The sequence below is a fragment of the Ovis canadensis genome, chromosome 1 (genome assembly GCF_042477335.2).
Source record: "Ovis canadensis isolate MfBH-ARS-UI-01 breed Bighorn chromosome 1, ARS-UI_OviCan_v2, whole genome shotgun sequence".
In the NCBI taxonomy this organism is placed as follows: domain Eukaryota; kingdom Metazoa; phylum Chordata; class Mammalia; order Artiodactyla; family Bovidae; genus Ovis; species Ovis canadensis.
Window position 1 is genome coordinate 165,886,678 of NC_091245.1, and position 26,493 is coordinate 165,913,170.

Sequence of the window (26,493 nt, forward strand, 5' to 3'; positions counted from 1 at the left end):
TCAATTTATTACCCAGATCCATCAAGCTTCTTTTCCCTGAACCTATAGCCATGTTTCAGACAGAATTTCCCTATTACACTCAACTCTATGCTCAAACATTTATCACATATTTAGAATTTTTCATTTTTCTGAATGTGTTCACTGTTTCACATTTTTTGAATTGTATTTATTTTTATTTCAACCAAAGAGACCTCATTCATTTCAAAGATAATAACAAACTTAAGAGAGCATTCTAATATGCATGCTTTATTTCAACTCTCTTCCACATATCTTCATGTTTTAAATTCCTTGTGACTTAAAAAAAATCATTTTCTCCATTTCATTTCAGGTAACACTCAGTGAGGACATGGAAAAGGAAAATGCAACATCGCTGACAGAATTTATTCTCACAGGACTCGTATATCAACCAGAATGGCAAATTCCCGTTACTGCTGTTTTTGATGATATATCTTATCACCATCTTGGGAAATCTTGGTTTGATTGCTCTCATCTGCAATGATCCTCACCTTCACATTCCCATGTACTTATTCCTTGGGAACCTGGCTTTTGTGGATGCCTGGATATCATCCACAGTGACGCCCCAGTTGCTGGTCAATTTCTTTGCAAAGAGCAAAATGATGTCTCTCACTGAATGTAAGATACAATTTTTTTCCTTTGCAGTCAGTGTAACCACAGAATGTTTTCTGCTGGCAACAATGGCATATGATCGCTATGTGGCCATATGCAAACCATTACTTTACCCAGTTATTATGACCAAAAGACTATGCATTCAGCTATTAATTTCATCATTTTCAGGTGGTCTTTTTCATGCCATACTTCATAATGCTTTTTTATTGAGATTGACCTTCTGTAATTCTAACATAATACATCACTTTTACTGTGACATTGTACCATTATTTAAGATTTCCTGTACTGATCCTTCCATTAATTTTCTGATGGTATTTATTTTCTCTGGGTCAATACAGGTGTTCACTATTCTTACTGTTCTTTTCTCTTACACACTTATTCTTCTTACAGTCTTAAAAAAGAAGTCTGTACAAGGTATAAGGAAGGCCTTCTCTACCTGTGGAGCTCATCTCCTGTCTGTCTGTTTATACTATGGGCCTCTTCTCTTTATGTATGTGCGCCCTGGATCTGCACAAGCAGATGATCAAAATATGATGGACTCTCTGTTTTATATGGTCATAATTCCGCTGTTAAATCCAATCATCTACAGTTTGAGAAATAAGAAAGTCATAGATTCACTGGCAAAAATGTTAAAGAGAAATGCTTAGATCTCATATTAATATACTTCAGTTCAGTTGCTCAGTTGTGTCCGACTCTTTGCGACCCCATGAATCGCAGCACGCCAGGCCTTCCTGTCCATCACCAACTCCCGGAGTTCACCCAAACTCATGTCCATTGAGTTGGTAATGCCATCCAGCCATCTCATTCTCATCCTCCTGCCCCCAATTCCTCCCAGCATCAGAGTCTTTTCCAATGAGTCAACTCTTCACATGAGGTGGCCAAAGTATTGGAGTTTCAGCTTTATCATCAGTCCTTCCAAAGGACACCCAGGACTGATCTCCTTTAGAATGGACTGGTTGGATCTCCTTACAGTCCAAGGGACTCTCAAGAGTCTTCTCCAACACCACAGCTCAAAAGCATCAATTCTTTGGCACTCAGCTTTCTTCACAGTCCAACTCTCACATCCATACATTAATATACTTACTACTTAATTAAAAGTCAAAAAATTGTATAGATTAGATGTTTAGATGTTACTTTATATTGATTAATGCTCAAAGGTTTCACACTAATCATTGCCCTAGAGCTTTAACGATTGAAACTGAGAGTATTAATAACATCTTAAAAAGTTTATATATTACTGAAACACATAGAAAAAATTTTTCATCAAGTATTTAAGTCATACTAGAATAATTTAAGAGGAAAACAAAATAGTTTACACATATGTTCTCAATGTAGCTTCACAAACACATTAAATACCATAGTGGTATATTCAACTCTGAAAAGAATTTGAATATGATGTTTTTGATAACAATAGAGCTGTGCAGCCTGAGATTCATATCACATTTAACTTCACAGTGGAGGCAGGTTTCTTTTTTTTTTTTTTTTCTTTTTTTTTTTTAATTTTTAGTTTTTTATTTTTTAAATTTTAAAATCTTTAATTCTTACATGCATTCCCAAACATGAACCCCCCTAGAGGCAAATATCAGGAATTCTGCCAGCCATCAAAATGTCTTCCATTCCACTCTATTTGGAGCATGATGAATTTCACTTTTTGTAGGGTTTCAATTGTCATATCTCACAGAGAAACTAACAGAAATGGTAAGGACATTTAAAAACTTCAGAAAGGAGTTAAAGCAGGGAAAGTTAGGCAAAACTGTATAAGAATGTTCTTCACCAAAGTCTGTCTATGCATAACTAGTAGAGGGAAGATGCCTCTCAGTGTCTATGGTATCTTGAAAGGTCATGTCCAGTTGTGTTTGTATCTAATAGGGTAATCTGAGAAGCTTTACTGAATCACAAAGCTAAGGGATGAAATTGTAGATTTAACTGGGATGGCCATAGAGAGAAAAAGGGAAGAGGAGGGATAAGAAGGAAATAGTTTTAACCTTTCTACAATTTTAAAATAATGAAACTGATCGGAAAAAAAAGAAATATGTATAGATTATTAGAATGTGTTGTTAAGAACAAGCTGCTTAAAATGCATAGTTTTGTTTTTGTTTGGTCACTAAGTCCAACTGTTAGTGATCCCATGGACCACAGCCCCCCAGGCCCCTCTATCCAAGGTATTTCCCAGGCAAGAATTACTGGAATGGGTTGCCATTTCCTTCTCCAGGGAATCTTCCAGACTCTTGGATCTAGCCCACATCTCCTGCATTGGCAGGCAGATTCTTTACCATTTTGGGAAGCCCAAAAATGCATATTGTTGTTGTTCAGTCACTCAGTCATGTCTGACTCTTAGTGACCCCATGGAATGCAGCACACCAGGCTTCCCTGTCCTTCACTATCTCCCGGAGTTTGCTCAAACTCATGTCCACTAAGTCAGTGAGGCCATCCAACCGTCTCATCCTTTGTCACCACCTTTTCTGCCCTCAATCTTTCCCAGCATCAGGGTCTTTTTCAATGAGTTGGCTCTTTGCATCAGTGGCCAAAGTACTGGAGCTTCACCTTCAGCATTAGTCATTCCAAGGAATATTCAGTGTAGATTTCCTTTAGGATTGACTGGTTTGATCTCCTTGCTGTCCAAGGGACTTTCAAGAGTCTTCTCCAGCACCAAAGTTCAAAAGCATCAGTTATTCATTGTTAGGCCTTCTTTATGCTCCAACTCTTACATCTATACATGACTACTGGAAAAACCATAGCTTTGACTGTACAGATCCTTTGTTGGCAAAGTGACGCCTCTGCCTTTTATTTTTTAATACACTGTCTAGGTTCATCATAACTTTCCTTCCAAAGAGCAAGCATCTTTTAATTTCATAGCTGTAGTCACCATCCACAGTGATTGTGGAACCCAAGAAAATAAAATCTGCCATTATTTCCATTTTTTCCCCATGTATTTGCCATGAAGTCATGGGGCCAGATGCCATGGTCTTAGTTTTTTGAATGTTGAATTTTAGAGATTTTTCACTCTTCTCTTTCACTTTCATCAAGACTACCAGAGTTCAAATAATGTGCCTGATAAAATATCAGTGTATTCAGTGGTGGCAAACATGAAAAAGAGCAAGAGTTTGCATGTTTGGTCCCCCCAAAGTCCCTAAATGTAGTTTTCATCACACTCATACTCTAAAAGTAACAAATGATTTGTCTTTGGGTCCAACCCTGACCTTCCAATCTCACCACTTATTCTATACTCAGTCTATTGAAACCACTGAGGCCCTCACCTGAAAACTATTGACCTCTATCATTTACAATAATCTTATTACTTATCCTACATCCTGTTGAGTCTCTTCCCAAATTTTGCTCTCAGATGCTTTTTTATAAATAGAGCTCTGAGTAAATAATATTCCTGTTTAATAACTTTTAATGGATTTTCATCACTACCAGATTATAAATTCTCCAGGCAAGAATACTGAAGTGGGTAGCCATTCCCTTCTCCAGGGGATCTTCCTGACCAAGGGATCAAACCCAGGTCTCCTGCATTGTAGGCATATTCTTTACCATATGAGCCACCAAAGAAGCCCATGTATATGGTATACCAATCTAGAACTCTCTTTATGCACATGGATATGTTTATTTATTTACAAATATGTACCGATTATATATATATAGCATCTCTTCTTCCACAATTCTCCTAATGGACACTATATTATATGCAAATGAATTACTGGAAGCCTTTGGACAAACCTTCCTCACAGGTACATGGTTTTGTTACTACAGGGCTTTCCAGTGAGAATGCTCCCTCCAGGAACACCTGTCTTTATTTGCAATTGTAATGGTCCTTTCTTCAAGATCTGTCTTAAATGTTACAGCTTCCATGATGCATTTCCGATTACCTCAAAGAGAATAAAAATACTCCCTCATTTGAAACATTTATTCTTTTAGGCCACAGATGACATTATGTAATTCTTATTTTTGGCCTACAAGCTTTTTTTAGTATAGAGTGCATCACTTATTTTCAATCTCGCAATGAGCCTACAGAGATTACTAGGCCTGGGATGGCCACTCTATGTAAATGCGCCTTCATATATTTCTTTCAAGATGATCACAAGAATCATACACCTAAAGTGAATTAATCTTGTTCTTCTTAGCAGGAGGATCAGCTCCAGAGATAGAGCATGACAAAGTATCAGGGTGAAGTTCCTTAGTTAGACATTTGGATTAAAAATACAAACCAAATAAATATTTACAACAAAAAGCATCATTACATGTTTTTGGAGGTTCAGGTCACAAGATTAGATCAGATCATCAGCCTTCCTTTTGCTTCTTAAGGGATACCCCAAGCCCCAGAAAGGGAGTGAAAAGTATGCTTTCCTTATTTTTCACTAGGGAATCTATGCATTTGCATGTGTCCATGGCAACAGCACCCCACTCCAGTACTCTTGCCTGGAAAATCCCATGGACGGAGGAGCCTGGTGGGCTGCAGTCCATGGGGCCGCGAAGAGTTGGGCATGACTGAGTGAATTCCCTTTCCCTTTTCACTTTCATGCATTGGAGAAGGCAATGGCAACCCTCTCCGGTACTCTTGCCTGGAGGGTCCCAAGGATGGGAGCCTGGTGGGCTGCCATCTATGGGGTCGCACAGAGTCGGACACGACTGAAGTGACTTAGCAGCATAATGCATTCTTTTTTTTTTTTTGCTGTATAATATTCCCATTGTTCTGATTTTTCTTTTAATTTAGTTAAATTTCTGCTTGTTAATACCTATATAGTTATGAGTCAAAGACTATATGACTAATAAAAGCAAATGATATGTGTTTGTTTTATGATGATAAAGGTTTGCTTGCCTAATTGGTCTTTTGTTTGAATGAAAGCACTGACATCAAGCTGTGAGTATATAAGCATGCTTTGTTACCTGTCAAGTCCTTTTATATTGGGTGGGTATGAAGCAGGCACTGGAGGTCTCTCAGAAACTCAGGCTTCCTGTGTAGCCTTCTCTTGAACATGCGTAATCTATGGATTCTTCTGTTCTGATATGTCTTTAAGAAAAATTCTATTTTATGCCTTGTAGAAACTCAACGCTTCTCTTCACTGATATGTTCCCATTCTCATTTCTGTTACAATTTTTTTTCATATCCTATATGAAAAAAATTTTGCATATCATATATGTCATTTCAGTAGCATGTTGGAAAAGATGTGAAGTATGAACTTGCACAAAGCCTGCAGAATTCTTCAAAAAGATCCTATGAAATTACATGCGTACTCTTTAATGGTATTTAGATACAATGTATAATATCACAATGCTAAGGTTATTTACCTGCTGATATTGGATTAAACTATCTATTGGAAATGCTAAACACCATTGAAATACACTTTATTATGAAGGTGTATTAATTTGTTTAACCCAGAGAGAAAAAAGAATCCATAGTTCCTCTCCATATACATGATAAACTTTTTTTTCCTCATCAGTTTACAATACTCTGGACTGTTGAGAAATTGTTGAGATTGTACTAGTCTGTGTTAAAAGAATCAACAGTTAAGGAGTCAGGTAAAAACAAACACATCAAATCTAGAACAGTAATTCTTAGTGTGAATTGTGAACTAACTAGTCAGGATCTCATTAGTGGTTCAAGGTAAGGTACGCCATAATATTGGCGGCATTATCACATTTCATTTGCTGTGAAGTGAGTTCCTTGATAAGATAAATGCACACAATATGAATTACCATCAGCGTGGATAAGGAATCTTGTTAGTCCAAAGATGGTTGTTTTGGCAGAAGCACTGCCAGCAATGAAGAATCTTTATCTAGAGCAAGCATCTATTCTAATAATAACAAAACACCCTTCCATGATGGAAAATTGTCCAATGCAATCAACACTCCAGCAGGTGGCTGGCTGATCACCTAAATGAGTGATGCAGTATCAGGGCCTCTGTGTTGGTCTCTGTGCTGGAAGAAAAGGCACTCAAAATGACCTTAGACTAGCTGGCCACAGTGAGTGGAAGTCCATGTTGCTGAGACTATACATAATTTCCATTCCTAGCACTATGGCACCTTTTTTCCAAAGCCTATTTTGTGATGATGGGGTAGCTATAGAAAGAGTTTGACTGGTATCTGAGAATGGGTCATCCTATCCACTTAATTATCAAAGTCCTCCATTGCTGAAATCATCCTTTACTGAGCAGTCACATGGGGCACAAATATCTTAATGCATTTATAAAGATCTATCCATATATTTCTTCCATATTTCCTTGGCATCAATCTTCCAGTAATACTGCTTCAAAATCCCTGATCATCAGCCAAACCATTTTCTAAAACCCTTGAGCCATTATATCATCATCTATCAGGCCATTTCTTTTTCTAGGAAAGTGAACAACCAGGTGAACTGCTCAAAGTTCTGTCCATTGGGAGGATTTTCCATCACTGCTCTCCTCCAGAGATGTCACTGAGAGTGGTAATGGTGCTACAATTGTGCACTCAGATAGTGTGTGCATATTTTGTAGAATCATCTGTAAACCAGGTCCAGGCAATCTCTTTCTCTACTGACTATTGACAGCACTCATGCCACACTCCATTAGGCCACAATTCAAAGTGGGATAAAGGATTTGCCTCAAACCTAAGGTCTACACTGTTTTTTATCCCTTTAGAGGCCTGCCAAGGATTCCAAACAGCATCCCTATCTGCCACTACCACTCCAAGCACCATTTTTTTTTTTCTGCTGGATCATATGACCTAAGTAGCACAACAGGCAGTCCTTTTACAAATACTTCTCCTGTTCTGAACTACACTCAAAAGCAGAAGTTTTTCTGGTTCCTTGCAACCAGTGAGGATGATGCTGCCTCCAAAATCCACAGTGGCCCACTAAGTGTTCTGTGTCTGTTTTGGTTGCAGGATGGGCCAGATGCAACAATTTATCCATCACGTGTGAAGGTGTACCTCTACCGGACCCACACAACTGATCCCCAAGGAATTTCACTAAGTTAAATGGGCCTTGAAATTTGTTGAATTTATTTCTCATCTACTCTTATGCAAATATCCACCAATAAGTATAAAGTAGTTTCTATTTCTTGCTCACTAGGTCCAATCAGCATAACGGACCAGTATAATATCTTGTGGGAAGAAAAGAAAGGAAATATTTGTAAATCATACGTGTGATAAAAGGCTTGTATCCAGGATATATGAAAATTCCTCAAAACCCCAAAATAAGAAAATATATAACTCCATTAAAAATGGACAAAAGAGGTTCCAAAAGATGGCGGAGGAATAGGACAGGAAGACCACTTTCTCCCTCACAAATTCCTCAAAAGAACATTTCAACGCCGAGCAAACTCCACAAAACAACTTCTGTAGGCTGGCAGAGGACATCAGGCAACCAGAAAAGCAGACCATTGTCTTCAAAAACAGGTAGGAAAAAATATAAAAGATGAAAAAGGAGACAAAGGAGGTGGGGAGGGAGCTCCGTCCCGGGAAGGGAAGCCTGTCCCGGGAAGGGAATTTTAAGAAGAGAGGTTTCCAAACACCAGGAAACACTCTCCCTGCTGAGTCTGTGGCGAGCCTTGGAAACACAGAGGGCAGCATAACAGGAAGGAAAAATAAATAAATAATTAAAACCAAGAGATTACAAGCCCAACAGTAACTCCCCCAGTGGAAAAGCAGCACAGACGCCTGCATCCGCCATTGGGAAGTGGGGGCAGGGCAGGGACGCGCGGGAGGCGCGGGCTGCGGTGCTTTGTAAGAATCGGGCAGGAACGCCCCACGTGCAACCAGAACAATCTAACTTGGGCTAGCAAACCAGACTGTGGGATAGCTACCACGCGAAAAGCTCGAACATAAGACACTGCCAGGACCGAGCACAGAACAAAGGACGGAACAGAAAAAGCCGGCTGCAGACCATCCCCCACCGGGGACAGGCAGCCAGAGCCGTAAGGACTGGAAAGGGGCAATTGCAGACCCGGAGAGACTTTACTTACCTAACTGCAAGCAGGCTCCTTTGCTAAGACTTCTGGGGGTGCTGGACAGTCACAATCTGCCTCACGGGGTGCGCCAGCGGTCCACCCAGAAAGCTGAGCAGCAGCGGCAGAAAAGGTGACAAGCCGCGGCGATCGCGCTCGCCAAACTCCTGAGCTACTCGGACCTGGGAAGGGCACAAAGCGCAGTCCCAGCCGAATCTGTGCCTCTGAGGGCTGCCTGAGCGCCGAACCTGAGCGGCTTGGACCGGGGAAGTGCACGCAGCCTAGGGCCGGCCCCAGATGGTTCCCGGTTGAGCATCGTAGAGCCAGAGCGGTTTGTGCGCCGTGAGACAAGTCAAACGGGGCTGAGACACACAACAGCGCTATTTGTCTGCAGCATCCCCACAGTGCGACTGAACTAGTGAGCCTAAAAAACCAGCAAACAGAAGAAGTTAAACAGAGGGAACCACCTTGGAAGTGATCCCACACGGCCCACATCAGAGAAGGGTCAGATATATTTTTACTATTTTTAAAATCATTCCTTTTTTTGTTGTTGTTTTTTGTTTTTGGTTTGTTTTTTCTTTTTTCTTTTTTTTTTTCCTAACTTTTTTCAATTGTTAAGTCTTCTATTTCTCCTCTAATTTTTATTTCTATAACCAACTATTACTATTTTTTTAAAAAAATAGACTTTTTTTTTTTTTTTTAAGGCAAACACCATATATAGTCTCTGGATGGTTGTTGGTGGTTTTTTGTTTTTTGGTGTTTTTTTTTTTTTTGTTTGTTTGTTTTTAATAATTCTTGTTTTTTTTTTCTTTCTTCCTTTTTCCTTCTGCTTTTCTTTAATATTGTATCTTTGAAAATCCAACCTCTACTCTAGATTTTTAATCTTTGCTCTTAGGTTTTTGTTGTCAATTTTGTACATTTAAAAACCCAAACTTCACTACCCAAGTTTACCTGAGAGCAAGATTACTGGCTTGACCACCCTCTCCTCCTTTGGACTCTCCTTTTTCTCCACCAGGTGGCCTCTGTCTCTTTCCTCCCCCATCTCTTTTTTTATCCAACTCTGTGAATCTCCGTGTGTTCCAGACGGTGGAGAACACCTAAGGAACTGGTTACTGGCAGGATTTGTCTCTCTCCTTCTCATTCCCCTCTCTTATCCTCCTGGTCACCTCTGTCTACTTCCTCCCTCTCCTCTTCCCCGTATAACTCTGTAAATACCTCTGAGCAGTCCAGACTATAGAGCGCACATAAGGAAGTGACTACTAGCTAGCTTGCTCTCTCCTCTTTCGATCTCACCGCATCTCATTCCAGTTATCTCTAACTACCCCCTCCATCTTCTCTTCTCCTTGTAACTCAGTGAACCTCTCTGAGTGTCCCTCAATGTGGAGAAACTTTTCATCTTTAACCTAGATGTTTTATCATTGGAGCTGTATAGATGGAGAAGTCTAGAGGCTACTGTAAAATTAAAACTGAAAACCAGAAGCAGGAGGCTTAAATCCAAAGCCTGAAAACATTAGAGAACTCTTGAATTCAGGGAACATTAAGCAATAGGAGCTCATCAAAAGCCTTCATACCTACACTGAAACCAAGCTCCACCTAAGGGCCAACAAGTTCCAAAACAAGACATACCACTCAAATTCTCCAGCAACACAGGAACACTCCCCTGAGCTTCAATATACAGGCAGCTCAAAATTATTCCAAAACCTTTGATGTCTCATAACCCATAACTGGTCACTCCACTGCACTCCAGAGAGAAGAAACCCAGCTCCACCCACCAGAACTCCAACACAAGCCTCCCTAACCAGGAAACCTTGACAAGCCACTGATAGAACCCCACCCACAGTGAGGAAGCTCCATAATAAAGAGAACTCCACAAATTACCAGAATATAAAAAAGCCACCCCAAACGCAGCAATATAACCAAGATGAAGAGACAGAGGAATACTCAGCAGGTAAAGGAACAGGAGAGTTGCCCACCAAACCAAACAAAAGAGGAAGAAGTAGGGAATCTACCGGAGAAGGAATTCCGAATATTGATAGTGAAAATGATCCAAAATCTTGAAATCAAAATGGAATCACAGATAAATAGCCTAGAGACAAGGATTGAGAAGATGCAAGAAAGGTTTAACAAGGACCTAGAAGAAATAAAAAAGAGTCAAAATATAATGAATAACGCAATAAATGAGATCAGAAACACTCTGGAGGCAACAAATAGTAGAATAACGGAGGCAGAAGATAGGGTTAGTGAAATAGAAGATAGAATGGTAGAAATAAATGAATCAGAGAGGAAACAAGAAAAACGAATTAAAAGAAATGAGGACAATCTCAGAGACCTCCAGGACAATATGAAACGCTCCAACATTCGAATTATAGGAGTCCCAGAAGAAGAAGACAGAAAGAAAGATCATGAGAAAATCCTTGAGGAGATAATAGTTGAAAACTTCCCTAAAATGGGGAAGGAAATAATCACCCAAGTCCAAGAAACACAGAGAGTTCCAAATAGGATAAACCCAAGGCGAAACACCCCAAGACACATATTAATCAAATTAACGAAGATCAAACACAAAGAACAAATATTAAAAGCAGCAAGGGAAAAACAACAAATAACACACAAGGGGATTCCCATAAGGATAACAGCTGATCTTTCAATAGAAACTCTTCAGGCCAGGAGGGAATGGCAAGACATACTTAAAGTGATGAAAGACAATAACCTACAGCCCAGATTACTGTACCCAGCAAGGATCTCATTCAAATACGAAGGAGAAATCAAAAGCTTTACAGACAAGCAAAAGCTGAGAGAATTCAGCACCACCAAACCAGCTCTCCAACAAATGCTAAAGGATATTCTCTAGACAGGAAACACGAAAAGGGTGTATAAACCCGAACCCAAAACAATAAAGTAAATGGTAACAGGATCATACTTATCAATAATTACCTTAAACGTAAATGGGTTGAATGCCCCAACCAAAAGACAAAGACTGGCCGAATGGATACAAAAACAAGACCCCTCTATATGCTGCTTACAAGAGACCCACCTCAAAACAAGGGACACATACAGACTGAAAGTGAAGGGCTGGAAAAAGATATACCACGCAAATAGAGACCAAAAGAAAGCAGGAGTGGCAATACTCATATCCGATAAAATAGACTTTAAAACAAAGGCTGTGACAAGAGAAAAAGAAGGCCACTACATAATGATCAAAGGAACAATCCAAGAAGAAGATATAACAATTATAAATATATATGCACCCAATATAGGAGCACCGCAATATGTAAGACAAATGCTAACAAGTATGAAAGGGGAAATCAACAGTAACACAATAATAGTGGGAGACTTTAATACCCCACTCACACCTATGGACAGATCAACTAAACAGAAAATCAACAAAGAAACACAAACTTTAAATGATACATTAGATCAGTTAGACCTAATTGATATCTATAGGACATTTCACCCCAAAACAATGAATTTCACCTTTTTTTCAAGTGCTCATGGAACCTTCTCCAGGATAGATCACATCCTGGGCCATAAATCTAAACTTGATAAATTCAAAAAAATTGAAATCATTCCAAGCATCTTTTCTGACCATAATGCATTGATTAGATCTCAATTACAGGAGAAAAACTATGAAAAATTCCAACATATGGAGGTCGAACAACACACTTCTGAATAACCAACAAATTACAGAAGAAATCAAAAAAGAAATCAAAATATGCATAGAAACTAATGAAAATGAAAACACAACAACCCAAAACCTGTGGGACACTATAAAAGCAGTGCTAAGAGGAAAGTTCATAGCAATACAGGCATACCTCAAGAAACAAGAAAAAAGTCAAATAAATAACCTAACTCTACAACTAAAGCAACTAGAAAAGGAAGAATTGGAGAACTCCAGAGTTAGTAGAAGGAAAGAAATCTTAAAAATTAGGGCAGAAATAAATGCAAAAGAAACAAAAGAGACCATAGCAAAAATCAACAAAGCCAAAAGCTGGTTCTTTGAAAGGATAAATAAAATTGACAAACCATTAGCCAGACTCATCAAGAAGCAAAGAAGAAAAATCTAATCAATAAAATTAGAAATGAAAATGGAGAGATCACAACAGACAACACAGAAATACAAAGGATCATAAGAGACTACTATCAGCAGTTGTATGCCAATAAAATGGACAACGTGGAAGAAATGGACAAATTCTTAGAAAAGTACAATTTTCCAAAACTGAACCAGGAAGAAATAGAAAATCTTAACAGACCCATCACGAGCACGGAAATTGAAACTGTAATCAGAAATCTTCCAGCAAACAAAAGCCCAGGTCCAGACGGCTTCACAGCTGAATTCTACCAAAAATTTCGAGAAGAGCTAACACCTATCCTACTCAAACTCTTCCAGAAAATTGCAGAGGAAGGTAAACTTCCAAACTCATTCTATGAGGCCACCATCACCCTAATACCAAAACCTGACAAAGATGTCACAAAAAAAGAAAACTACAGGCCAATATCACTGATGAACATAGATGCAAAAATCCTCAACAAAATTCTAGCAATCAGAATCCAACAACACATTAAAAAGATCATACACCATGACCAAGTGGGCTTTATCCCAGGGATGCAAGGATTCTTCAATATCCGCAAATCAATCAATGTAATTCACCACATTAACAAATTGAAAAATAAAAACCATATGATTATCTCAATAGATGCAGAGAAGGCCTTTGACAAAATTCAACATCCATTTATGATAAAAACTCTCCAGAAAGCAGGAATAGAAGGAACATACCTCAACATAATAAAAGCTATCTATGACAAACCCACAGCAAACATTATCCTCAATGGTGAAAAATTGAAAGCATTTCCCCTAAAGTCAGGAACAAGACAAGGGTGTCCACTTTCACTGCTACTATTCAACATAGTTCTGGAAGTTTTGGCCACAGCAATCAGAGCAGAAAAAGAAATAAAAGGAATCCAAATTGGAAATGAAGAAGTAAAACTCTCACTGTTTGCAGATGACATGATCCTCTACATGGAAAACCCTAAAGACTCCACCCAAAAATTACTAGAGCTAATCAATGAATATAGTAAAGTTGCAGGATATAAAATCAACACACAGAAATCCCTTGCATTCCTATACACGAATAATGAGAAAGTAGAAAAAGAAATTAAGGAAACAATTCCATTCACCATTGCAACGAAAAGAATAAAATACTTAGGAATATATCTACCTAAATAAACTAAAGACCTATATATAGAAAACTATAAAACACTGATGAAAGAAATCAAAGAGGATACTAATAGATGGAGAAATATACCATGTTCATGGATCGGAAGAATCAATATAGTGGAAATGAGTATACTACCCAAAGCAATTTACAAATTCAATGCAATCTCTATCAAGCTACCAGCCATATTTTTCACAGAACTAGAACAAATCATTTCAAGATTTGTATGGAAATACAAAACCCCTCGAATTGCCAAAGCAATCTTGAGAAAGAAGAATGGAACTGGAGGAATCAACTTGCCTGACTTCAGGCTCTACTACAAAGCCACAGTCATCAAAACAGTATGGTACTGGCACAAAAACAGAAATATAGATCAATGGAACAAAATAGAAAGCCCAGAGATAAATCCACACACCTATGGACACCTTATCTTTGACAAAGGAGGCAAGAATATACAATGGAGTAAAGACAATCTCTTTAACAAGTGGTGCTGGGAACACTGGTCAACCACTTGTAAAAGAATGAAACTAGATCACTTTCTAACACCCCACACAAAAATAAACTCAAAATGGATTAAAGATCTAAATGTAAGACCAGAAACTATAAAACTCCTAGAGGAGAACATAGGCAAAACACTCTCCGACATAAATCACAGCAGGATCCTCTATGATCCACCTCCCAGAATTCTGGAAATTAAAGCAAAAATAAACAAATGGGATCTAATTAAAATTAAAAGCTTCTGCACAACAAAGGAAAATATAAGCAAGGTGAAAAGACAGCCTTCTGAATGGGAGAAAATAATAGCAAATGAAGCAACTGACAAACAACTAATCTCAAAAATATACAAGCAGCTTATGCAGCTCAATTCCAGAAAAATAAACGACCCAATCAAAAAATGGGCCAAAGAACTAAATAGACATTTCTCCAAAGAAGACATACGGATGGCTAACAAACACATGAAAAGATGCTCAACATCACTCATTATTAGAGAAATGCAAATCAAAACCACAATGAGGTACCACTTCACACCAGTCAGAATGGCTGCGATCCAAAAATCTGCAAGCAATAAATGCTGGAGAGGGTGTGGAGAAAAGGGAACCCTCCTACACTGTTGGTGGGAATGCAAACTAGTACAGCGACTATGGAGAACAGTGTGGAGATTCCTTAAAAAATTGCAAATAGAACTACCGTATGACCCAGCAATCCCACTGCTGGGCATACACACTGAGGAAACCAGAATTGAAAGAGACACATGTACCTCAATGTTCATCGCAGCACTGTTTATAATAGCCAGGACATGGAAACAACCTAGATGTCCATCAGCAGATGAATGGATAAGAAAGCAGTGGTACATATACACGATGGAGTATTACTCAGCCGTTAAAAAGAAGTCATTTGAATCAGTTCTGATGAGATGGATGAAACTGGAGCCAATTATACAGAGTGAAGTAAGCCAGAAAGAAAAACACCAATACAGTATACTAACACATATATATGGAATTTAGGAAGATGGCAATGACGACCCTGTATGCAAGACAGGAAAAAAAGACACAGCTGTGTATAACGGACTTTTGAACTCAGAGGGAGAAGGAGAGGATGGGATGATTTGGGAGAATGGCATTCTAACATGTATACTATCATGTAAGAATTGAATCACCAGTCTATGTCTGACATAGGATACAGCATGCTTGGGGCTGGTGCAGGGGGATGACCCAGAGAGATGTTATGGGGAGGGAGGTGGGAGGGGGGTTCATGTTTGGGAATGCATGTAAGAATTAAAGATTTTAAAATTTAAAAAAAAAATGGACAAAAGGTTTAAACAGACACTTTAGTAAACTACATATACATATGTCAAATAAGAACACAAAAATGTGCTCAATATAATTTGTCATTGGGGAAATGCAAATGAAGACCACAGTGTGATACCATGACCCACCGTTAAAAAGGCTAAAATTGAAAAAGACTACTCACACTGAAAGTTGCAATGTAAATCTTTGTACTTATATACAGGCAACAAAATGAGTTAAAAGATAATTACACAAAATTGAAGGGTATAATATAGGTTATGTTGAAGCTATGATACACATTATATTGTTTACTTCATCCTTCTGTTGAGTTTTCACAGTGATTTCTGTCCAATCTGTCTTGGTTTTTCATCTCCTATTTAGTTTTCACTAGGACATAGGATTGGAGAAGGCAATGGCACCCCACTCCAGTACTCTTGCCTGGAAAATCCCATGGGCCGAGGAGCCTGATAGGCTGCAGTCCATGCGGTCGTGAAAAATCGCATAGGACTGAGTGATTTCACTTTCACTTTTCATTTTCATGCATTGGAGAAGGAAATGGCAACCCATTCCCGTGATCTTGCCTGGAGAATCCCAGGGACGGGGAGCCTGGTGGGCTGCCGTCTATGGGGTCACACAGTGTCGGACACGACTGAAGTGACTTGGCAGCAGCAGCAGTAGGACATAAGATAAATGATTAATGAATCTACAGAAAATATGCCCTTTGCTTTTCCCTTAGCTATAAATCAAGTTCCAGTGTAAATTAAACATTTTTTGACTTTTCAAATATCAAAACACGAAATGTTTTCTTATCATACTATTTTATCATATATAATATCATTTTTAAAATTAACGTTCAATAGCAACTTCTCTGTTAATAACTAAAGTCAGATCAGAACATGTGATCATCATGTTCAAAATCCATCAGTAATTTTCCTTTTAGTATGCGTAAAGAGCAAAGTCCCTGACCTCGCCTCCAGATCCTCTGTGATCCCACCAATGCTGGCCTCCCTTTCCCTTCTAGCTCCTTTTTGCTTCTCTCTTTGCATGCCAGCTCCATTTGTTATTCTTCGTTTCTTTAATAATCTAGCTCCACTGATAAGCTAGGCCTGTCAATTATGGAAGATCCTAAGGATGGCAAATGTCCAGAGGCATCACCTTGATAGAAATGAAGACCTTCAGGCCTTATTCTTCACCTACTAAAATAGAATCTACACTTTAGAAAAATTTCCAGGAGATTCACAAGGATTAAAGTTGGAGAAGCACTGATCTAGGCCACCTCCCACTGTGGTCTCCCTGTTTTCTTTTTCCTTTGCTCCTCCCACCAAACTTTGCCTAGTAAGATTTTTGATCAATTTTCAGCTTAAGGTGGAAAGTTACTTGTAGGTCTGGAATTTGAGTTAAATTTTGATCAGGAGGACAATTTTCTTGGGGTCAGTTCCTGAAAGGAATCTGGAACTTTTGTCCAAGTAAATTCAAGATGATTAGCTCAGAAAAAAACATACTGATCAAGGCACTCACAGCATCAAAATTTACAGATAAATTGAAGTTTACATAAATATGTCAGAAGTGTCATCTGTGGTGGAAAACAGTGCAATTTCAATAGTTAAAACAAGGACTGCCAACAATGACTTGATATTTACAATTTTAAGGCTATAATGCCCTGTGGAAAAACCTGGACTTCTACATGTTCAAATCTATATACCCAGAGGAAAAGCTTAGTTTTGTCCTAAAGGGAATCCTTGTATGTTATCTGGGAATTTTAGTTCTTCACTTCTTCCTGTTCTGGCAAAAACAAACAGTTTTACAACTTGCTGACTATTGTATTCAAAGCAAGTTTATTTAAACAACATTTTCCAGAACTTGGGAAATAAAGCCTCCAAAATGAATGGGTACGCAAGGACTTGCTCTGTGTGTTACTGTCATTCCAGTGCTGTTTTATTATTTTCTACTTAGAAATCCTAACTCTTTGAAAGGATCTCCATGATTTCTTACAAGATATGGGTAAGAGAAAACTGAATTCTATAAGATTCATTATTCATTTTATAAAGTAGTCAAAATACTGTATAATTTATAATAATTTTAGATTGATTTGCAGGATGCAAAAAAAACCTGACAGTGGAAAATGTAAAACAATGAATACATTATCTGTATATGTTTTTCTGTGAGTAAATCTGAATAAGCAAAATACCTGTAAGACTGAATTATTCCCTTTAACAATAATTTATTATCTTCCTAACACAATTTAAATGACTTTATAAGTTTTGGTGAACTAGAATGTTAAACAGTTAAACTGGATTTAAACATCAAGTTATATGTGTCCTACGTAAAAAATTTTTCAGTTTATTCTGATTAAAGATCCATTCTTTTTAATTAATTACAATCTCTTAATATACTTTCAAGGTAAGTTACTTATATTATCTCCTCTATTCTTTCACTTACTTGTGACAATAATTTCACTGAATATATATATATATTATATGTATACTTGATAAGCATATATTCAAGAAATATATAGAAAAATCTCCCTTCTGGTCTTGCCAGTTTTATGATTTAAAAAAGACCCACACACATATTGTTTGAGAATCTTTAATTATTAGTGATTTGGGACTACATGGAAAAGAGCCTCTTTCAAATAAAAAAATACCTAACAACTGGAATTACTGGCACTGGTTATTTATATGACCTGAATTGGGCTCCAGCCTTTGGCTCAATTTTTTGCTAATAGAAGAAAGTGCTCTCAAGTAAAACCCAGCAGGTTTTTAGAGAAGTTCTAATTACTGTAATAATAAATATAAATCAACTTCTAAATATTGAAAGAACTATCCAGCAATACTAGTATATTTATAGACAACCAAAGTTTCTAGGGTAAAATTTAAATTAAAATTCTCTGTCACACAAATTCCCTAGGAAGATAAACTGGGAATGAAAGTCAGTTAAGACAAATATTTACCTGCAAACATTCCCCTTATTTCCTTTTCAGTGTTTATGTGATACTACCTCTGTCTTTACTGGCTTGTCTTTCCTAAATTTATCTTTCCACATCTCTGCTATATTTTATCTATTCCTCACTCTCCTTTTTTTTTCCATCTACCCAAATTTCTCCTTTCCACTCCTCCTGTTTGTTTTCTCTTGACACTATAACAAAATGGAAACCACTCTCAGTAAAAACACTAAAAACCTCTCATTTCATTTTTCAGTGATCTTTATTCACTCCTTGTTTACCAGAGCATTCATTTTTTCCAATTGGTACAACATGTCTTTATGTCTTTGAGGGTCTTTTCTCTTTTTCTGTCCACATTATTCAATTCTCCAGCTCCTCTTCTGCTTCTCTGATCACTCTATCTAGAATATTTTTCTGGTCTCTCCCCTATCTCTCTTGGTTAGAGCCAGGGCACTTGTTGAGCTTCCCAGGGGCACTAGTGGTAAAGAACCCACCTGCCAATGCAGGAAACATAAGAGATGTGGGTTCAATCCCTGGGTAGGGAAGATCCCCTGAAAGAGGGCATGGCAACCCACTCCGGGATTCTTGCCTGGAGAATCCCATGGACAGGGGAGCCTGGTGGGCCACAGTCCATAGGGTTGCAAAGAGTCAGACAAGACTGAAATGACTTAGCACACATGCACAGGGCACTTGTTTGCAACAGAAAGTTAGTTAGTTGAATGGAAGTTGACTAATATGTAGAAAGTCCAGGGAGATTGGAAGAATCAGCTAAAAATGGGCAGGAATAGAAGAAAGCAACACAGTGAGACAACAGCCAAAATCGAATCCCTACACTTGCTCAATAGGAGCTATGTATGCCACAGCTCACACAGATAATGTTGGGGTAGATTCAGGAAGCATTTCCCAGGGTCTTGATATGGCTGCCTTGGCAACCAAAATTCTCTTTTCTTCCTGTCCCTTTCTTTTCTCCATGTTACAAATTCAGTGTTGGTGCATTTGACTGGTCAAACCTACATCAAGTCCTCTTACTCAAGGAGCGAAAGGAATGGGAAAAAGTTCCTGGTTCTTTTGATTTCTAGAGTAAGAATGATATGTATTCACTTCAAAGAACAAAATTTCCTCAAGTTTCATGCCACACCCTCCTTCTTTTTACCTTATACATACTTTCTAATGGTTAGGTTATCCATAAGTATGCCTTCAGCTACCCAAATACTTTCAAGTCATTGGTTATATTATGCTCTAACAAACTCATACTACTAAGCTATCCCACGTGGATAATCAGGGGATGCTCTCTATAACAAGTGGCCAAAGCATCTGAGTTCTCAAATTCAATTTTGGTGACCATCTGCCCATCACCAAGTGTCCTCTCTCTCCTTCACTGGCCACTCCTTCCAAACCTAACATGTCACTGAGTCCTAGTGACTCTATATTCTGATTCATCTTGACCTACTCTTTGCCTTTTTCATCAGTCCTAATAACATGTTACACACTGACTAATAATTTCACATGCATTTGAATCAACTAGAGAGTATTTTGGAAATACAGATTATTAGACTTCATTCTTATTCTCACTGAATCAGTATCTACAATAATACCTCATAATCTATATTTTGTACAAAAATTTCCCCCAGATGATTCTGATGTGTATTCTGGTTGGAAAACACCAGACAGGAGTATCAGCTTTCTAATTATTGTTCCTAATTCTGCTTTCCCTTCTCTGTATTTTTTTTTTACATTACCAAACATTTAATTTAAAAAATATCTTGCCATGAATTTCCTAGTCCTAAAACTTTTAGTGCATACCTACTGCCCAAGAAATAAAGTTCAAGATCCTTCAAATGGCATTAAAATCACTATAATGCAAACTTCTTTCCCCTAAACCCTCATCCAAGTCCCAGATGCAGAATGTTTCTAACACACACAAGTATTCTCACAAGTTTAGCTCATTATAAAATGTCTGTCCTTCTTCTGAGTCTTTTAATTCCTGCACATTTTTTGAACTGAAATACTTAACATTTTCTATTATGCCAATTCCTCAGATTATTTTTCATTGTCATGATAGTAGTGAATAAAATTAAGGGCATTCTGACAAGTGCATGGTTTTATTTCAACTACATATTCTAATATTCTTTCTATATAATCTTAATGAATGTTCCTTTTACATTTACTGCATTTCATTTTAGGGGCTATCCAGTAACAGCATGGATACTATAAATGCAACATCACTGACAGAATTTGTTCTCACAGGACTTACATATCAACCAGATTGGCATATTCACCTGTTCCTGATGTTCCTGATAATATACCTCATCACCACTGTAGGAAATCTTGGACTAATTGCTCTCATCTACAATGACCCTCACCTTCACATCCCCATGTACTTATTCCTTGGGAGTCTAGCCTTTGTGGATGCTTGGATCTCATCCACTGTGACTCCCAAGATGCTCGTCAACATCCTGGCCAAGAGGAAGATGATCTCTCTCTCTGAATGCATAACACAGTTGTTTTCCTTTGCATTCAGCGCAACCACAGAATGTTTTCTCTTGGCAACAATGGCATTTGATCGGTATGTGGCCATATGCAAACCATTACTTTATTCAGTGATTATGACCAAGAGATTATGCATCCGATTATCAGTCTTATCATTTGTAGGTGGCCTTATTCATTCCATAATTCATATAGGTTTTTTATTCAGACTAACCTTCTGTAAGTCTAACATAATACACCACTTTTATTGTGACATCATGCCACTATTTAAGATTTCTTGTACTGACCCTTCAATCAATGTTCTGATGGTATTTATTTTCTCAGGGTCAATACAAGTGTTCACCATTCTTACTGTTCTTGTCTCTTATATACTTGTTCTCTTTACAATCTTAAAAAACAAATCCATACAAGGCATAAGGAAGGCCTTATCCACCTGTGGAGCCCACCTCCTATCTGTCTCTTTATATTATGGGCCTCTTCTCTTCAGGTATGTGCACCCTGGTTCTGCACAAACAGATGCTCAAGATATGATGGACTCTCTATTTTACACTGTTGTAATCCCTTTGTTAAATCCAATCATCTATTACCTGAGAAATAAGAAAGTCATAGACTCACTGACAAAAGTGTTAAAGAGAAATGTTTAGATTTCATAATGTTATCTGTAGTCTTTTTTTTTTAAATTAAAATCATCACATGGTTGTAAAGATTAGACGTGTCTCGTTTTGGTTAGTATTCCAAGCTTCTTGTGTTTATAACTGCCTTTGTTTTTTTAAGGTGTTAGGACTTAAAGTGTTAGCACTAATATACTCCTTAAAATATTTGTATATGTTGTTCAAAAGTATAAAGAACTTTAAACAAGTATTTATGTCATGCTACAACAATTGAAGCAGAATACAAATTAAAACACTTTAATCCTTAAATGTTCTTCAATATAGCTTTATAAAGTCATTAGGCATTGAAGTAGTATAGGTCCTCTGAACAGCATTATGTTGATTTAGATAGGAATACAGCTGTGCAGCCTGTAGACTCATGTCTCATTTAACTCCATAGTGGAGGCAGGTTTGTGTTTGAACAGCGGCAAATCCCAGGAATTCTGCTGCCATCCAAAGGTCTTCCATCCACTCTATTTGGGACATGATGCATTTCACTTCTTGTGGGGATTCAATACTCATATAGCAGAGAGAAACAGAAATTGGGAAAGCAACAGTGTGGAGATTCTGTAAAAAACTGGAAATAGAACTGCCATAAGACACAGCAATCCCACTTCTGGGCAAACACACCAAGGAAAGCAGAATTGAAAGAGACACGTGTTCCCCAATATTCATCACAGCACTGTTTATAATAGCCAGGACATGGAAGCAACCTAAATGTCCATCAGCGGATGAACGGATAAGAAATCTGTGGTATATATGCACAATGGAATATTACTCTGCCATTAAAAAGAATGCATTTGAATCAGTTCTAATGAGATGGATGAAACTGGAATCTATTATACAGAGTGAAGTAATTCAGAAAGAAAAACACCAATACACTATACTAATGCATATATATTGAATTTAGAAAGATGGTTGGAGCAGGAAATGGCAGCCCACTCCAGTACTCTTACTTGGAAAATCCCATGGACAGAGGAGCCTGGTAGGCTACAGTCCATGGGGTCGCGAGAGTTGGACATGACTGAGAGACGTCACTTTCACTTTTCACCTTCATGCATTGGAGAAGCAAATGGCACCCATTCCAGGGTTCTTGCCTGGGGAATCCCAGGGACAGAGGAGCCTTGTGAGCTGCCGTCTATGGGGTTGTACAGACTCAGACAAGACTGAAGCAACTTAGCTGCAGCAGCAGCAAGATGGTAACGATGACCCTATATACGAGACAGCAAAAGACACAGATGCAAAGAACAGTCTTTTGGACTCTGTGGGAAAAGGCAAGGGTGAGATGATTTGAGAAGGTAGCATTGAAACATAAAAAAGAGAAATCTAGAACGTGTTGTTCACATGATGGCTTCAGATGCATATACAGTTCAATTCAGTAGTTCAGTTGTGTCTGACTCTTTTCGACCCCATGAATCACACACATAAGGCCTCCTTGTCCATCACCAACTCCTGGAGTTCACCCAAACTCATGTCCAACTAGTCGGTGATGCCATCCAGCCATCTCATCCTGTCGTCTCCTTCTCCTTCTGCCCCCAGTCCTTCCGAGGATCAGGGTCTTTTCCAATTTAATCAACTCTTTGCAAGAGGTCACCAAAGTACTGGACTTTCAGCTTCAGCATCAGTCCTTCCAGGGAACACCCAGGACAGATCTCCTTTAGGATGGACTGGTTGGATCTCCTTGCAGTCCAAGGGACTCTCAAGAGTTTTCTCCAACACCACAGTTCAAAAGCATCAATTCTTTGGCACTCAGCTTCCTTCACAGTCCAGCTCTCACATCCATACATGACCACTGGAAAAACCATAGCTTTCACTAGATAAACCTTTGTTGGCAAAGTAATATCTCTGCATTTTATTATGCTATCTAGGTTGGTCATAACTTTTCTTCCAAGGAGTACGCGTCTTTTAATTTCATGGCTGCGGTCACCATCTGCACTGACTTTGGAGTCCAAAAAAATAAAGTTTGACACTGTTTCCACTGTTTCCCCTACTATTTCCCATGGAGTGATGGGACTGGATGCCATGATCTTTGTTTTCTGAACGTTGAGCTTTAAGCCAACTTTTTCACTCTCCTCTTTCATTTTCATCAAGAGGCTTTTTAGTTCTTCTTCACTTTCTGCCATAAGGGTGGTGTCATCTGCATATCTGAGGTTATTGATATTTCTCCCGGCAATCTGGATTCCAGCTTGTGCTTCTTCCAGCCCAGCATTTCTCATGATTTACTCTGCATGTAAGTTAAATAATCAGGGTGACAATATACAGCCTTGACGTACTCCTTTTCCTATTTGGAACCAGTCTGTTGTTCCATGTCCAGTCCTAACTGTTGCTTCCTGACCTGCATATAGGTTTCTCAAGAGGCAGGTCAGGTGGTCTGGTATTCCTATCTCTTTCAGAATTTTCCAGTACTCTGTGATCCACACAGTCAAAGGCTTTGGCATAGTCAATAAAGCAGAAATATATATTTTTCTGGAACTCTCCTGCTTTTTTGATGATCCAGCGTATGTTGGCAAATTATCTCTGTTTCCTCTGCCTTTTCTGAAACCAGCTTGAACATCAGGAAGTTCACAGTTCACATATTGCTGAAGCCTGGCTTGGAGAATTTTGAGCATTACTTTACTAGCATGTGAGATGAGTGCAATTGTGTGGTAGTTTGAGCATTCTTTGGCATTGCCTTTCTTTGGAACTGGAATGAAAACTGACCTTTTCCAGTCCTGTGGCCACTGCTGAGTTTTCCAAATATGCTGGCATATAGAGTGCAGCACTTTCACAGCATCGTCTTTCAGGATTTGAAATAGCTCAACTGGAATTACTTCACCTCCACCAGCTTTGTTCATAGTGATGCTTTCTAAAGGCCCACTTGACTTCACATTCCAGGATATCTGGCTCTAGGTGAGTGATCACACCATCGTGATTTTCTGGGTCATGAAGCTCTTTTTTGTACAAATCTTCTGTGTATTCTTGCCAACTCTTCTTAATATCTTCTGCTTCTGTTAGGTCCATATAATTTCTGTCCTTTATTGAGCCCATTGTGCATGAAATGTTCCCTTGGTATCTCTAATTTTCTTGAAGAGATTTCTACTCTTTCCCATTCTGTTGTTTTCTTCTATTTCTTTGCATTGATTGCTGAGGAAGGCTTTCTTATCTCTTCTTGCTATTCTTTGGAACTCTGCATTCAGATGCTTATATCTTTCCTTTTCTCCTTTGCTTTTCGCTTCTCTTTCCACAGCTAATTGTAAGGCTTCCTCAGACAGCCATTTTGCTTTTTAGCATGTCTTTTCCATGGAAATGGTCTTGATCCCCATCTCCTATACAATGTCATGAACCTCCGTCCATAATTCATCAGACACTATCAGATCTAGTCCCTTAAATCTATTTCTCACTTCTACTGTATAATCATATGGGATTTGTTTTAGGTCATACCTGAATGGTCTAGTAGTTTTCCCCACTTTCTTCAATTTACATCTGAATTTGGCAATAGGGAGTTTACGATCTGAGCAACAGTCAGCTCCAGGTCTTGTTTTTGCTGACTGTATAGAGCTTCTCCATCTTTGGCTGCAAAGAATATAATCAATCTGATTTCGGTGTTGACCATCTGGTGATATCCATGTGTAGAGTCTTCTCTTGTGTTGTTGGAAGAGGGTGTTTGCTATGACCAGTGCATTTTCTTGGCAAAACTCTATTAGTCTTTGCCCTGCTTCATTCTGCATTCCAAGGCCAAAAATGCCTGTTACTCCAGGTGTTTCTTGACTTCCTACTTTTGCATTCCAGTCCCCTATAATGAAAAGGACATCTTTTTGGGGGGTTAGTTCTACAAGGTCTTGTAGGTCTCCATAGAACCGTTCAACTTCAGCTTCTTCAGCATTACTGGTTGGGGCATAGACTTGGATTACTGTGATATTGAATGGTTTGCCTTGGAAATGAACAGAGATCATTCTGTCGTTTTTGAGATTGCATCCAAGTACTGCATTTTGGACTCTTTTGTTGACCATGATGGCTACTACTCCATTTCTTCTGAGGGATTCCTGCTCGCAGTAGTAGATAAAATGGTCATCTGAGTTAAATTCACCCATTCCAGTCCATTTTAGTTCGCTGATTCATAGAATGTCAGTGTTCATTCTTGCCATCTCCCGTTTGACCATTTCCAATTTGCCTTGATTCATGAGCCTGACATTCCAGGTTCCTATGCAATACAGCTCTCTACAGCATCGGAACTTGCATCTATCACCAGTCACATCCACAGCTGGGTATTGTTTTTGCTTTGGCTCTATCCCTTCATTCTTTCTGGAATTATTTCTCCACTGATCTCCAGTAGAATATTGGGCACCTACTGACCTGGGGAGTTCCTCTTTCAGTATCCTATCATTTTGCCTTTTCATACTGTTCATGGGGTTCTCAAGGCAAGAATACTGAAGTGGTTTACCATTCCCTTCTCCAGTGGATCACATTCTGTCAGACCTCTCCACCATGACCCTCCCGTCCAGATGCATATTACCAAGTTCAAATAATGTTAAGATTATATGGTGTCATAGTGCCTAGTGGATGGCTTGGGAAGATATGTAAATGAGTAATATTTTGGATGTTTTGTGACATCAAAGTACTTAGATGTCAGCTTTCATCTCACTTTAAGCTCTAGATAAAATGAGTAATCCATCTTCACGTCTCTTGACTTTTCTTCCTCAAAACTGAAATTCCACACACTTTACTATTAACACTACTGCGGTCTTCACCCTAAAAATTATCCACTTTTGAGTACTTACTTACCTCCTGTATCCTAAAGATACTCATGAGCCCTAACCATTCCTGAGAGTTTATTCTTCATAAATAGAAGAATAATTAAATCATATTCCATTTTGATAACTTTTAATAGAT

General features: G+C 38.5%; 1 protein-coding gene and 1 pseudogene across 1 annotated transcript; both read left to right on the forward strand.

Annotated features, from left to right (window-relative positions):
- Window positions 1-346: 346 nt before the first annotated feature.
- On the forward strand, window positions 347-1,274 carry LOC138430661 (olfactory receptor 5H2-like; annotated as a pseudogene).
- Window positions 1,275-20,688: 19,414 nt separating this feature from the next.
- Window positions 20,689-21,618, forward strand: LOC138430678 (olfactory receptor 5H2-like). The gene has a single exon (XM_069572675.1). It carries the CDS (start codon window positions 20,689-20,691, stop codon window positions 21,616-21,618), a length of 930 nt encoding a protein of 309 aa, XP_069428776.1.
- The last annotated feature ends 4,875 nt before the right edge of the window (window positions 21,619-26,493 follow it).